Source organism: Quercus suber, unplaced genomic scaffold (assembly GCF_002906115.3).
Source record: "Quercus suber isolate HL8 unplaced genomic scaffold, Cork oak 2.0 scaffold_10, whole genome shotgun sequence".
NCBI classification, from domain to species: domain Eukaryota; kingdom Viridiplantae; phylum Streptophyta; class Magnoliopsida; order Fagales; family Fagaceae; genus Quercus; species Quercus suber.
The window spans coordinates 205,801-219,882 of NW_027069476.1; the positions used below are offsets into that span (position 1 = coordinate 205,801).

At 33.2% G+C, this 14,082-nt stretch overlaps 1 protein-coding gene across 2 annotated transcripts in view; it reads right to left on the reverse strand.

Moving 5' to 3' along the window:
* Positions 1-1,778: 1,778 nt before the first annotated feature.
* Positions 1,779-14,082, reverse strand: part of LOC111984107 (uncharacterized) — a 31,126-nt gene continuing 18,822 nt past the window's right edge. Inside the window, exons 6-14 of one of the 2 annotated variants that reach the window (XM_065777497.1) lie at positions 10,963-11,025; positions 10,796-10,855; positions 10,544-10,705; positions 9,887-9,960; positions 9,714-9,807; positions 9,266-9,402; positions 9,116-9,196; positions 3,820-3,925; positions 1,779-2,151 (exon numbers count right to left, since the gene is read on the reverse strand). In XM_065777497.1, the coding sequence (XP_065633569.1) occupies positions 2,044-2,151; positions 3,820-3,925; positions 9,116-9,196; positions 9,266-9,402; positions 9,714-9,807; positions 9,887-9,960; positions 10,544-10,705; positions 10,796-10,855; positions 10,963-11,025 (885 nt within the window). In that variant the 3' untranslated portion in view covers positions 1,779-2,043. Of the gene's footprint in view, positions 2,152-3,819; positions 3,926-6,505; positions 6,612-9,115; positions 9,197-9,265; positions 9,403-9,713; positions 9,808-9,886; positions 9,961-10,543; positions 10,706-10,795; positions 10,856-10,962; positions 11,026-14,082 lie in introns of both variants that reach the window. The other variant, XM_065777496.1, reaches the window with a different exon arrangement.

The following is a 14,082-nucleotide window of genomic DNA, read 5'->3' on the forward strand; positions in this document are numbered from 1 at the left end:
GTCACACAAGTAGTCTTAGGCTCATTCCCTTCAGCAATCCTCACTTGCCAATAGCCTGATCTCAAGTCCAGCTTTGTGAAGTAAACAGCTTTGCTCAATCTATCAAAGAGGTCTTGAATCAAAGGGACTGGATATTTATTTTTCACAGTCACTTTGTTCAAGGCTCTATAATCAACACACATCCGCAAGGAACCATCTTGCTTCTTCTGGAACAGAACAGGAGCACCATAAGGGGCCCTGGAGGATTGAATATAGCCTGCATCTAGCAATTCTGTCAATTGCTTCCATTTCAACCAACTCCATTGGGGACATTCTGTACAGAGCCTTAGAAGGAGGCTTTGATCCTGGATCCAACACGATCCTATGATCAACAGCACGCCTTGGTGGAAGGGTCTTGGCCAGTTCTGAAGGCATCACATCAGCAAACTCCCCCAAAAATCCAGCCACAGCATTTGGAACTTCGACATACTTGTCTTGCTTCACTTCAATCAAGGTAGCCAAGTAAGTTGTCTCACCCTTCTTTAGCCCATGCTCAACCTGCATGGCTGAAACCATTGGTTCTTTCCCCTTGCTTGTCTTGCTATTTCCTGCCCCACGCCTCACAGGAATATAGCATGGCTGCTTCTCATCAAGTATTAACAATACTCCAAGGAATGGCAGCAATGCAGCCTTAGCAGCCACTAGGAACTCATCACCCAGAATTACATTGAAATCATCTAATTCCATGACTAGGAAATTCACCTTTCTTGTCCACTCGCCCACCTTAAACTTCACCTTACTTTCCCATAATTAGTTTTACTTTAAACTAGCTTCAAACTCAAATGTACATGAAATAAATATGAAAAGAACACTACAGGAAATAAAGTAATATAAATAGCAGAAAAGAAATGCAAACCATACGATAATAGCAATATGTTTTTGAAAAGGAAAACTCGACTATTCAGGTTGATAAACCTCTTCGTGACACAACATCGAAGCTTTCACTAGTGGAACAGTTGTAGTATAGGTTTACAATAAGCCCTCCAAGCTCTTGCTCACAACTGACTACGCGAAGTCTTTTCTTCAACTAGTCTCTGGTATGTGTGCGTTGAGTGACCAACTGCAAGCCACCAAGCCCTCTTGGATTTATGGTATTGCTCTCTAATGATTTCCAACACCAACAACAATCAACAATCAATATGGTGAATAAGGTGATGGATAAAAACCTTCTCTCATTGATATGGAAATGGTGAGAGGGAAAGGAAAGAGAGAAAAACTATGTGTATCAGTGTATGACTCTCTTAAAGGATATGTTTCTCTCTCTCGCTCAAAAGAGTAATATGAATATTTCTATCTCTGTTTCCTTAGGGTTTTTATGTATAGAAACAAATCGAATCAAAAGGGATTGAGCTAGCCAAGAGGATAAGAATGCATAGTTGTTTCTGTCCTCGACAAACTGGCAAGAATCTCACAAGTTGCTATGTAACAAGCGTCCTTCTTTATCATCCAATTGTATCTCACGAAAGCAAAATGCTCTTCACAACAACAATGACCAAGGCTCAAGTACTTCCACTCAATTACATAGCAATCCTAAAAATACATTGAAATGAGAGAATTACAAAGAAATTTGGCATGGAATTAAGCCAACAAAAACATAAACTTAACAACATTGGTGTAAGCGAAATTTGAACTAAGCGCAACCTACTAAAATCTCAAACCAAACTCATTTAATCGCACCAAAATAATCTAGTCGCATTCTAATGCACATGCATTCCCCATTTGTGCAAAGAGGAGGCCAAAATAAAATTGCCTCTAAATATTTGAAAGCCAGATAAAGCATATATTGCATTACATACTGTTTTCTCTGTAGCATTTTATTCTTAGATAATGAATAAGTCGAATAAAGTAAAGAAAGATGCCATAGGATTTAATTACAATCGCAAACCGTTCTTAAGTATTTGATCCATGATTAAATAACCATTCTGAAGAAGCAAACAATAAAATTAAAAAGACTTCCCATGAAAGTAGAAACATGAAAATGAACCTTTATACGTTGGCCTAGCATTAATATGAAGAATTGATGTCTCCTTCGGGAACAGAATCAAGATCCTGATGAAGACTTTGATATGGATTGTTGAGTACAGCAACGTTGCCAGGACGTGAGAATACAACCTACATTGTAGATAGTAACCAAATATCAATGAGTTCTATGACCAAGTATGTGCTATAGAGTATGATTTCAAGATAGATGTGTGGCAAATTCATGAGCAAATGATATACCATTTTACTTCAGTGGGAGATGTGTGGTTTCTTGAGTAATATAATTATCAATAGTAAAGTGTCAATACAATTTTTGCAATGGTTAATAACTCAAACTCTTAAATATAATTGTGACTAATGTAGATGTGTGGTACTTCTGATTGATAAACTCTTCAATCTAGTTTCTATAATTGAGCTAATAACAAGAAAATTTTCATCTTAAAGAATCACAGGAAAATTCATAAAATTTCCATAAATTGGAGTTCATTTAGAATTACATTGTGACAAATACAAATAATTTGTTCCACATTTTGTGTTTCATTTTATACTCTACAACTCATAACCTATCATATATTATTTTTACTTTCCTCATAAAATAATCAAAGTTTAAAATAGCAAAAAAAAAAAAAAAAAAAAAATTTTTTTTTTTTTTTTTTTTTTTTTTTGAAGAAGAAGAAGAAGAAGAAGGGGGACAGAAGATTTGTGTTCTATTGTGACCTACTATTATGTTCAAGTTTCTCCATTATCTTAGTTTATTACAGATATACCACTATATAATTCCAATTATAATAAAAATCAATTATATATATTTAATAACAAATTAACATTAGACATCAACCTAATATAAGAAAGTTAAATGTAAAATTGAAAAATAAATAATTGTAGAACTATTAAAAGTATGACAATCTAATAAGGTTTTCTATGCATCTTGATGAGTTTAAAAAAATTATATAGCATCCACTCAAAAAGCAAGTTATGTTTATATGTGATTTTATTTACATGACATTAAGGTCAAATGGAATTGGTTTTATGGGAGAATAATTTTTTTTGTCTTTTTGAGTGAGGGAGAGAGGCAGGGCTACATAAATGAGGGTTTCTTAGGTAGGGTTGGGGAGGGGGATGGGGAGGGTTATCCCTCTTGTTGGTGGCAGTAGTTGTGAAGAGTGAAGGGAGGGAATGAAAGTGGTGGTGAGAGGAGTGAGTGGGAGTTGGAGATAGTGGTATTGTTGGCAATGTAAAAGAGGAGATAGGAAGGTAGTGGTGGGTGAATGTGATGGGGATGAGGATAGGTGGCGGGAAATGATAGTAGAGAGGAATAGGAGGAAGGAGGTGGTGGTGGCAGCAGTGTAAGAAGTGTATTAGGAAATTAGGTAAAAGAAAAAAAAAAACAAAACAAAACAAAACAATTGAAGCAGTCATAGAGGCATGAATTAATCTATAATGGGAAGGAGGTCACATTGATGGGACGGTACTTGGGATGTGGAGGAGAGGGAGAGAGAGATGAGAAGGTGGCACGTGCTTGGTCTAGAAAATGGTTAAGGCGTAAAACATGAACCATTTTTTTACAATCTTAATATAACTTCTTGTTGATCATGAAATTGGATTCTATTAACCATTTTAGTTTGTATCAAATATTAAAAAAAATATGACATATATTTTCTCAACTAATAATTTGGTAATGGGTAATCAACACAAAAAGAAACAACGGTCTTAATGACAGTTTACATGAATCTTAGCAATATTTTTCGTGAGTCAATATGTTCTTTTGTATCATGATAATACTTTAGGCAAGAAACATACCTGATAAACGCCAAGTGTACGTGACTTAAAACCAGCTGCACAATAATCAAAGTAATATTCCCATGTTCGTATAAACTTTTCATCAAATCCGAGAGCAAGGATTTTGCTGAACACAAACATTAAAGACCCGACATCAAAATAAAAAAACCTTGTAGTCAGCTTGATATCATGATTAGTTTGACAATGTAGAATAATCATAAAATTTCCATATAATAGTTTAGTTACAGATTCCTATAGCAATCTTATTCTTTCTCATCTCCTCTTATCTACAATTAAGTAACAAAAACTTGTGCATGTCCTAGTCTTCATCAACCTATAACGAAAATAAATTTTGAAATATATGTTACCAAAACTTGGTTATTTTTTTGTCTAACATTCGTAGCAAGTTTCAAGGATATACGACTATATCCTCAGTCGACCATTTTGCAATTCAAATTAATTTGCCTTGGCATTTGTTTACTTTGAAGAAACTAAATGACAATGCTCTTGGATGGGTCTGTTTCTTTACCATATAATAAAGTGAAATACCTCTACAATAATTTCACAACAAAACATATATGACATGTTGTTATAGGTTGTTATTGGTGAGAAAAAAAATAATTTCAATGGTAGGTTTAAATTAGAACCGATAACAACTTATCACCTAGAACTTGTTGTGAAAACATTATAGACATAATTCTTCTCTATAATAAATTCTAATCATTTTTCCAGTGGAGGGCTAGTGCAACACCATGATAACAATAACAATGGGTGTTGTTAAAAATAGTAAGACCCAAATCTCTTATAATTCTTAGTCCAAATTGACAATATTCAGATATATTTGTTTTACAAATAAAGTAATCCTAATTTTACTTCTAGTACAAGTATTAATCTATTTAGTTTATGGTTTGTATATATTTTTTGATGATTTTGTTAGGTTCATGGTTATAGGTTGGCAAACCGTGAACAAAAGTTGGTTTGGAATGAGTTTTTGAATACTATTTAATGTACAAGACTTATATTAGAACAAGCGAACTAAAGTGTTTGGAGCCTCGACACTTGGTTCAACACTTAGTTGATTGATTTAGAATCACAGGTTTAGAATCCAAGCCCATTGAGTAGTCCAATCTCTAGTATTTCGCGACCTAATTATAGTATAAAAGATAATATAGGATGACCGAATAGATTTTTGGAGAGCTACGTATTGTGTGCCTAGGGTTTTTGTAACCGTCTTCTCTCATACCATGAACTGAAGAGGAATATTCCAAATTAGTGATTAAGGTGAAGTTGATACACACATTTCATATATAGACTTACTACTGTGAAGAATCTTTAAGAGCGATCTTGAAGTTACAAACAGGGTGTTCGTGTGGACAGAGTCCATAGTAGAAGAGTCCAAAAATTTGAAGTTACTTGTGATCATGTCAATAACTATTATTACTTGTTATAAAAATTTCATTTTATTTAGTGAATATGTTTCCTTGAGGGTTGGTAGTAAACCTCCAAAGATTTTTTCCCTTCTAGGGCTAGCTTTCTCTTCTTATCCATATTACCTGTGTTTTTTATTTTTCACTGTGATTATATTTGCATTATCGGTGTGTGCTATGATTAACCATGAACTCATCTTGCAATTAAGTATAATTGGTTATATCAATCAAACTTGGCATAAAATTGCTTAAGTAACATGTATCAATCAGGATCTAAATTTCTAACATATTTTATTATAATACAGAGAATGTAAGTCAAGAGTCTTTGTGATTCAGTGATATTATCTCATTCTTTCATAGAGATCTTATTTCAGGGTCTAGACATTGTCTTTGATGATTAAAAGTTTACATACTTTGCTTCCAAGAATTTCGCAAAAATTTGACATGGGTGCAACATTAAAAATTCTCTCTAGAGTCTGTATAATGACAAAAGAATGTAGATATATTATCCTCTAAAAGAAAACAAGTCTTGAGTAAACAAGCCTTGAGCAGAAAGTATCTTCGGTTCATGCTTTATAGGGTGAGATTCTCACAAGAGATTGGTACGCGCTTTCGGGGCCCACATGTTTGTGGGAGGCCCACTCAATAGCGTAGGAGATAATTTTTTAATTACTAAAACAAGTGATAATAATTTTGTGGGAGCAGAGTTATGGACCTCACATCCATGGCGATGTATGTAGCTGCTCCATAAAATACCACCTCCCAAACAAGCTAGCATTTAGCCATCTTCAACTAGTACATCAAATTAAGTACAATTCATGCATTCAGCATAATGTATCCATTGGGTCGTTTGATTTACAATTACAGACCCTTTTTTTTTTTTTTTTTTTTTTTTTAACACAGAGATATATATATATATATATATTTATAAATATAAAAAATAGCGGTAAACCCGAAACGGTACACTGGTATTGACTGGTATCCGAAATATATCGTACCGCTGGCCAAACCGGTATAGCCTCCAGTACGGTATTGACTCCCTTGATCTTAATATAACTTCTTGTTGATCATGAAATTTCATTCTATTAACCATTTTAATTAGTTTGTATCAAATATTAAAAAAATATGACATATATTTTCTCAACTAATAATTTGGTAATGGGTAATCAACACAAAAAGAAACAACGGTCTTAATGACAGTTTACATGAATCTTAGCAATATTTTTCATGAGTCAATATGTTCTTTTGTATCATAATAATACTTTAGGCAAGAAACATACCTGATAAACTCCAAGTGTACGTGACTTAAAACCAGCTGCACAATAATGAAAGTAATATTCCCATGTTCGGATAAACTTTTCATCAAATCCGAGAGCAAGGATTTTGCTGAACACAAACATTAAATACCCGACATCAAAATAATAAAAAAAAACCTTGTAGTCAGCTTGATATCATGATTAGTTTGACAATGTAGAATAATCATAAAATTTCCATATAATAGTTTTAATTACACATTCCTATAGCAATCTTATTCTTTCTCATCTCCTCTTTTCTACTATAAAGTAACAAAAACTTGTGCATGTTCTAGTCTTCATCAACCTATAACGAAAATAAATTTTGAAATATATGTTACCAAAACTTGGTTATTTTTTGTCTAACATTCGTAGCAAGTTTCAAGGAAATGCGACTATATCTTCAGTCGACCATTTTGCACTTTCAAATTAATTTGCCTTGGCATTTGTTTACTTTGCAGAAACTAAATGACAATGCTCTTGGATGGGTCTGTTTCTTTACCATATAATAAAGTGAAATGCCTCTACAATAATTTCACAACAAAACATACGTGATAGGTTGTTATGAGTTGTTATTAATGAGCAAAAAAATAATTTCAATGATAGGTTTAAATTAGAATCAATAACAACTTATCACTTAAAATTTGTTGTGAAAACATTATAGACATAGTACTTCCCTATAATAAATTCTAATCATTTTTCCAGTGGAGGGCTAGTGCAACACCATGATAACAATAACAATGGTATGTTAAAAATAGTAAGACCCAAATCTCTTATAATTCTTAATTCAAATTGATAATATTAGGATATATTTGTTTTACAAATAAAGTAATCCTAATTTTACTTCTAGTACAAGTGTTAATCTATTTAGTTTATGGTTTGTATATATTTTTTGATGATTTTGTTAGGTTCATGGTTACAGGTTGGCGAACCATGAACAAAAGTTGGTTTGGAATGAGTTTTTGAATACTATTTAATGTACAAGACTTATATTAGAACAATCGAACTAAAGTGTTTGGAGCCTCGACACTTGGTTCAACACTTAGTTGATTGATTTAGAATCACAGGTTCAGAATCCAAGCCCATTGAGTAGTCCAATCTCTAGTATTTCACGACCTAATTATAGTATAAAAGATAATATAGAATGACCGAATAGATTTTTGGAGAGATGCGTACTGTGTGCCTAGGGTTTTTGTAACTGTGTTCTCTCATACCATGAATTGAAGAGGAATATTTCCAAATTAGTGATTAAGGTGAAGTTGATATGCACATTCCATATATAGAGTTACTCCTGTGAAGAATCTTTAAGAGTGATCTTGAAGTTACAAACAGGGTGTTCGTGTGAACAAAGTCCATGGTAGAAGAGTCCAAAAATTTGAAGTTACTTGTGATCATGTCAGTAAGCATTATTACTTGGTATAAAAATTTCATTTTATTTAGTGAATATGTTTCCTTGAGAATTGGTAGTAAACCTCCAAAGAGTTTTTCCCTTCTAGGGCTAGCTTTCTCTTCATATCCATATTACCTGTGTTTTTATTTTTATTTTTCACTGTGATTATATTTGCATTATTGGTGTGTGCTATGATTAACCACGAACTCACCTTGCAATTAAGCATAATTGGTTATATCAATCAAACTTGGCATAAAATGGCTTAAGTAACATGTATCAATTAGGGTCTAAATTCCCAACATATTTTATTATAATACAGAGAATGCAAGTTAAGAGTCTTTGTGATTCAATGATATTATCTCATTCTTTCATGGAGAACTTATAGCAGGGTCTAGACAGTGTCTTTAATGATTAAAAAATTACGTACTTTGCTTTCGAGAATTTCGCAAAAATTTGACATGGGTGCAACATTAAAAATTCTCTTCAGAGTTTGTATAATGACAAAAGAATATAGATATATTATCCTCTAAAAGAAAACTAGTCTTGAGTAAGCCTTGAGCAGAAAGTATCTCTGGTTCATGTTTTATAGAGTGAGATTCTCACATGAGGTTGGTACGCGCTTTTGGGGCCCGCATGTTTGTGAGAGGCCCACTCAATAGCGTAGGAGATAATTTTTTAATTACTAAAACAAGTGATAATAATTTTGTGGGAGCAGAGTTATGGACCTCACATCCACGATGATGTATGTAGCTATATATGTAGCCGCTCCATAAAATACCACCTCCCAAACAAGCTAGCATTTAGGCATCTTCAACTAGTACATCAAATTAAGTACAATTCATGCATTCAGCATAATGTATCCATTAGGTCGTTTGATTTACAATTACAGACCATTTTTTTTAATTCATGTTTGATTTACGAAATCTAGACAAGAATTCTATTATTTGCTTTTTTGATAATCAACAAGAATTCTATTATTTTCTAAGATATTAATGGGATCATAAGACGTTTGGTTAGCTAATTATGCAGCACATTCTAAACTGTGATAATTTCTGTGTTTTCGCAAGTCTAACCACAACCTGATGAGGAAATTATTCTACTGTCAGGAGAAGCTTTTCTTTAAGACGAGAAGTAAGAGAACAATATGATTATTTTTCTTTTATTTTTTATTTTTTGATAATCAATATGATTATGATTATTTTTCTTACCTCTGGTTGTTCATAAAATTTCTTCTCCAATATCTAAGTGTTTGGTAGTAATGAATCCCTATATTCTCCACGTGCTCCACGCTGCACTTAAAAAACTTTGAATTAATTTTCTAGAGAAATAAATAGTTAAACCAAACAATAATTTAATACCTGAGTCTGGATGCATTAGCCATGGCTGATGTTACCCTGCTTAATGAAGGTATGCATGCACCGGGAAATATATATTCCTTTATAAAATCCGAACTTCGCATGTGCTCGTTGTAACGTTCGTCTGGCATTGATGAGAACTAAGAAGAGACAATCACAAGCCAGGTTCAATGATTAGCGGTATATTTAAATGGGCAATTACTCTCACATACTCACTAGTGTACATTGTTAGTACATATCTCTCGGTTTATATTTTAAATGTGAATATTAATAAAAATTGTATACATCGCACGAGAACTAATGAACGTGTGTAAAGAGTAAATAACGAGTGTGAAACAATATTTTCCGCATGCATTTAAATTAAACCCATACAAAAATTATAAAGACCAAGACGTTATAATAAAACAGGGAAAGAGATATCAGATATATAAGACACCATTTGTTTAATTACCTGTAGAACAAAAAGCCCGTCTTCTGCTAATAATGATTCACAGCAACCAAAAAATTCATCCATATATTCATGGCCAACATGTTCTATCATCTCACTGAAAAATGCCATCAAAGAAAATGTTATGTTTGGAATCATTAGGGTCTAATTAAATATTTGTTGGAAAAGGAACACACCAAGATATAATTCTGTCATATTTGTAGGTATCGGGCAATTGGCGGTAATCACAAAGAAGAAACTTAATGCGGTCCTGCAAGCGAACTTGATTAAAATTAGTTTTGAAGTGACTATAGAAAAAAATAATTTCTTAAGATGTGTCATATTCAACCAGAAGTTTTTGTGCTGAGAGAAGAATTAACTAGTGATTATATGCAAATTGAAAAGGGTCGTGATTCTCTGCTATGTACTTTTATATATGTGACCCTAATAAAACAAGGGTCAGGATTCTCTTCCTTTGCCTCAAGTTTCTATGAATTTAAGATTTTATATGGTCACTCTACAAGTATAAATGCTTGTGGAGTGTGAGGGAGCAAAAGCTAACTGGGATTCAAGTCTCTAAGAATGGACTTTACACATATATATATTTAAATTAGACTATAGTAGAATTTCTATATTGTATTAATAATAATAATAATAATAAACTCCAGTGAATAAAGAACGATGACTGATTTTAAATGGTGTAGTACTATCTTTACCTTTACATTTAAAATAGATCAATTTTAAAACGATGCAACGATATTAGAAACAATAAATTTTACCTCCCAATATATTCCACTCGTATTGATATTAATGGTATATTCTTTTACGGTAAATATCATTCCTCAAATTAGTACCTGAAGGCCAGCATCTTTCACTTTCTTTTCCGCAAGTTTCAGTTGCTCTTTAGACAAAGTGATGCCAGTATATTTGCATCCAGTTTGATTGACAACTTCAATGGCAAAGCTTCCCCAGCCACTCCCAATTTCAAGAACTTCATGCTTCTCATCAATTCTTGCCTAAGTTAATTGAAAGAAGAAAAAACGTGAGGATTAGTTTAGAGCAAGAAAAGCTTTAATGTTTGACATAATCAAACAGAAGAGTCTAACCTTTTCAATCAAAGAAGATATTTTTCTTAGCTGCGCAACCTTCAAGTCCTCATCTTCCTTCTAAGAAATATTTTCATAATGATGAAGGTAAGTTAAAGCTAAATCTTTAAAAGGAAGAAGTTGATGCATTGTTTAGCAATAAATTATCAAAAGGTTTTGATCCTGACCTTAAATAAGCCGGTAGAGTATGTCATTGTTTCGTCCAAGAACTGAGCAAAAAGTTCATTACTCTAGAAACAAAACAAAACGAATTATAAGCTTATACTAATTAATATCAATTATGCCACTAATCAGGTTTGAATATACTTGATGAGTCTTATTATTTGTGCAGAGTGAGAGTGGCAAAATAAATAGAGAATGTTGTGGCAAATTTCTTTACAGAAATCAGAATTTTCTCTAGCTTTTTTTATATTTGTGAGTGAGACTTATTTAGCTGGATTGGGATTTGGGTTATTGAAAGAGCATCTCTACACCATCTTTTGTATATTCATATTTGTTATTGTAATTTTCTCCCTCTCGTCGCTTGTGGAGGTAGGATATAGGTCGAATCAATTAAATTCTTGGTAAGTCCTCAACAAAACCTTTGGCAAAGTACTCTATAAAACCTTTGACAATTAGGACTGTGGTTTTTAACGCCAAATTTAAAGTAAAGAAATTGGATGGATCGAACAATTTGAACATGTGGCAATGTAAAGTTATGTACGTCTTGATCAAATAAGAGTTGTATGTCTAAGACATATTTAACTCTTGTGGATCATGACATACCATAACTTCGCATTGCCACTTGGCGTAGTTGTTCATTCCATCAAACTTCTCTATCTTAAATTTGGCATTGGAACCACAGTCCTAACTGTTGAAAGTTCTGTAGAGAGCTCACCTGAAATATTTATTGCCAATAACTATTAGTTTCACAAACCAATCAACAAAATCTCTAAAGAATAATTAATCTAAATGCCTAGGTATTGAACTTTGGTTTGTTGTAAAAGCAAAAGCTCAAATATCAAGATTGATTAGAAAAATCTTGGGAACAAAGAAAGAAACCCAAAAGAGTAATAGACTCAAACACACTATAAGAACACCAAGGATTTATGTGGTTTGACATTTAGTCCACATCCACAAGTGTCAATGAAGTGAATACATCACTAAAAATTTGGAAAGTGCAAGATAGAGTAGAGGCAATTTTACATAATCCAAAACTCCAATACACCCAAATAACTTTCTTTCACAAATACATAGATTAGGGGTTGCAGTAAAATAAAGAAAAAAAAATTATTTACTAAAATTGCTACATAACACACCCGAAGAGATTTCTCTCTAACTCAAACTAAACCAAACCAATGACGCACCTTACACGAGAAAAACTGCATAGCATCACAAAGATCCAAGATTGTGAGACCCAGACAACCACACTCACTGTCCACAAGCAAAGTGGCACTCACAAAGGGGTGGCAAAGTCAACCCAAACCCACCCGATTATTAATTAGGTTAAATGGGTATAACTGGGTACTCAATTAGACCCAAGTATGACCCAAGTATCATTTCTATAAATTACTCAACTCTAAAATACTCCAAAACCACTAAAAAGACCAAAATACCCATGAAACCTAAAAAACTACCAAAATACCCTTGAAACCTAAAAAATGACTAAATTACCCTCGAAACCTAAAAAATGACCGAAATACGCTCAAAACCTAAAAATGTCCGAAATACTCCCAAAACCTAAAAAATGAGCGAAATACCCCTGAAATCTAAAAAATTACCAAAATACTGCCAAAACCTAAAAATGATCGAAATATTTCTAAAACCTAAAAAATTATCAAAATACCCTGAAACCTAAAAAATAAGCGAAATACCCCCCCCACCCCCGAAACCTAAAAAAATACTAAAATATCCCCGAAAACTAAAAATGACCAAAATACCCCATAAATCTATAAAATGACGAAATTCCCCCAAAACCTTTATAATGACTGAAATACCCCTGAAGCTTATAAAACAACAGGAATGCCTCTTGTTAGGATGTGTTTAGTACTTCAAAAAACATTTTTTTTCAAGTCTAGTATTAAAGCCATAAAGATTAGACCAAGAAACAAGTGAAGAAAAGCAATTCAATAAAGCTGGACAGATAGCCCGATAGCTTCTCTACACATCTCGACAGCTAGGCTATCTATTGAGCTCTTCAGTTGATTGTTATCGCAATCTCGACACCTTCTTGACAGCTGGTGGATCGATCAAGAAAGCTCTTGTCTCCTCGACACCTTCTCGATAGATTCTCGATAACTGTATTTGTCGAAGTTAAAAGCTCGACACCTCCTTGACACCTCTATATTTATCGAGGTTTGACGGGAATTCTGATTTTCAGATCTGATTTTTGGCCCATGCTGACATGTATGTGTAGGGTTTCTTTTCTCACAACCCTAGACCTATATAAAACTTATTTTAGAGGTCGTCACATAAGAGAATACAATGAGAACATATGCAAAAGGTGACTAATGCCTTATTCTCTCTGAAAGAAGCTACTGCATCTTTGCGTCTTAGGGTTTTGTAACCAAGTGCTTCTTGATCTTCATTATTGATGAAGTGAAGAACTTTACAGCCAACATTCTTCTTTTTCTAGTTGGTGATTGAAGTCACGTACTGGGATTCACGCAACTGGTTAGTCACGTACTGGAATTCGTGCATCAAGAGGGTGGCGTTCATATATTGAAAAGTTCAGAGGTTCTGAAACAATAAAAGGTTTCTGCTGTGAGTTCATCTACGGGGATTGTAGAGTCTAGAGATAAAGGTTTTGTACTAGATCTGAAACTTCTCTTTATTATAGTGGATTGCTTTTTGAGAAGGTTTCCCCCTAGATTTTTTTACTGTGAAACTAGTTTGCTTCATTGGATTTCCTGGGTCATCATATCTTGTCTTATTTACTTTTCCACTGCATGATTTTGACATGATATTGATGTTTGTTTGTTTTAACAAGTTTTATTCATAATAAATCTAATTAACAACTTGGGTTTAAAACTTGTTAATTCTATCAACCAAGATTTAAATTTCCCAACACCTCTGAAACCTAAAAATGGCCAAAATACCCCCTAAAACTTAAAAATGACCAAAATGCCCCGAAAATCAAAACAATTACCGAAGTACCCTCTAACCTATAAAATGATGAAAATACCCCTAAACTTTTAAAATGACCAAAATATATCCCAAAACCTCAAAAATGACCGCAAATAACCTGAAACCTCTAAAATTTCAAAAAATACCCTAAAACCTCTAAAATGACCAAAATAGTTCTAAAC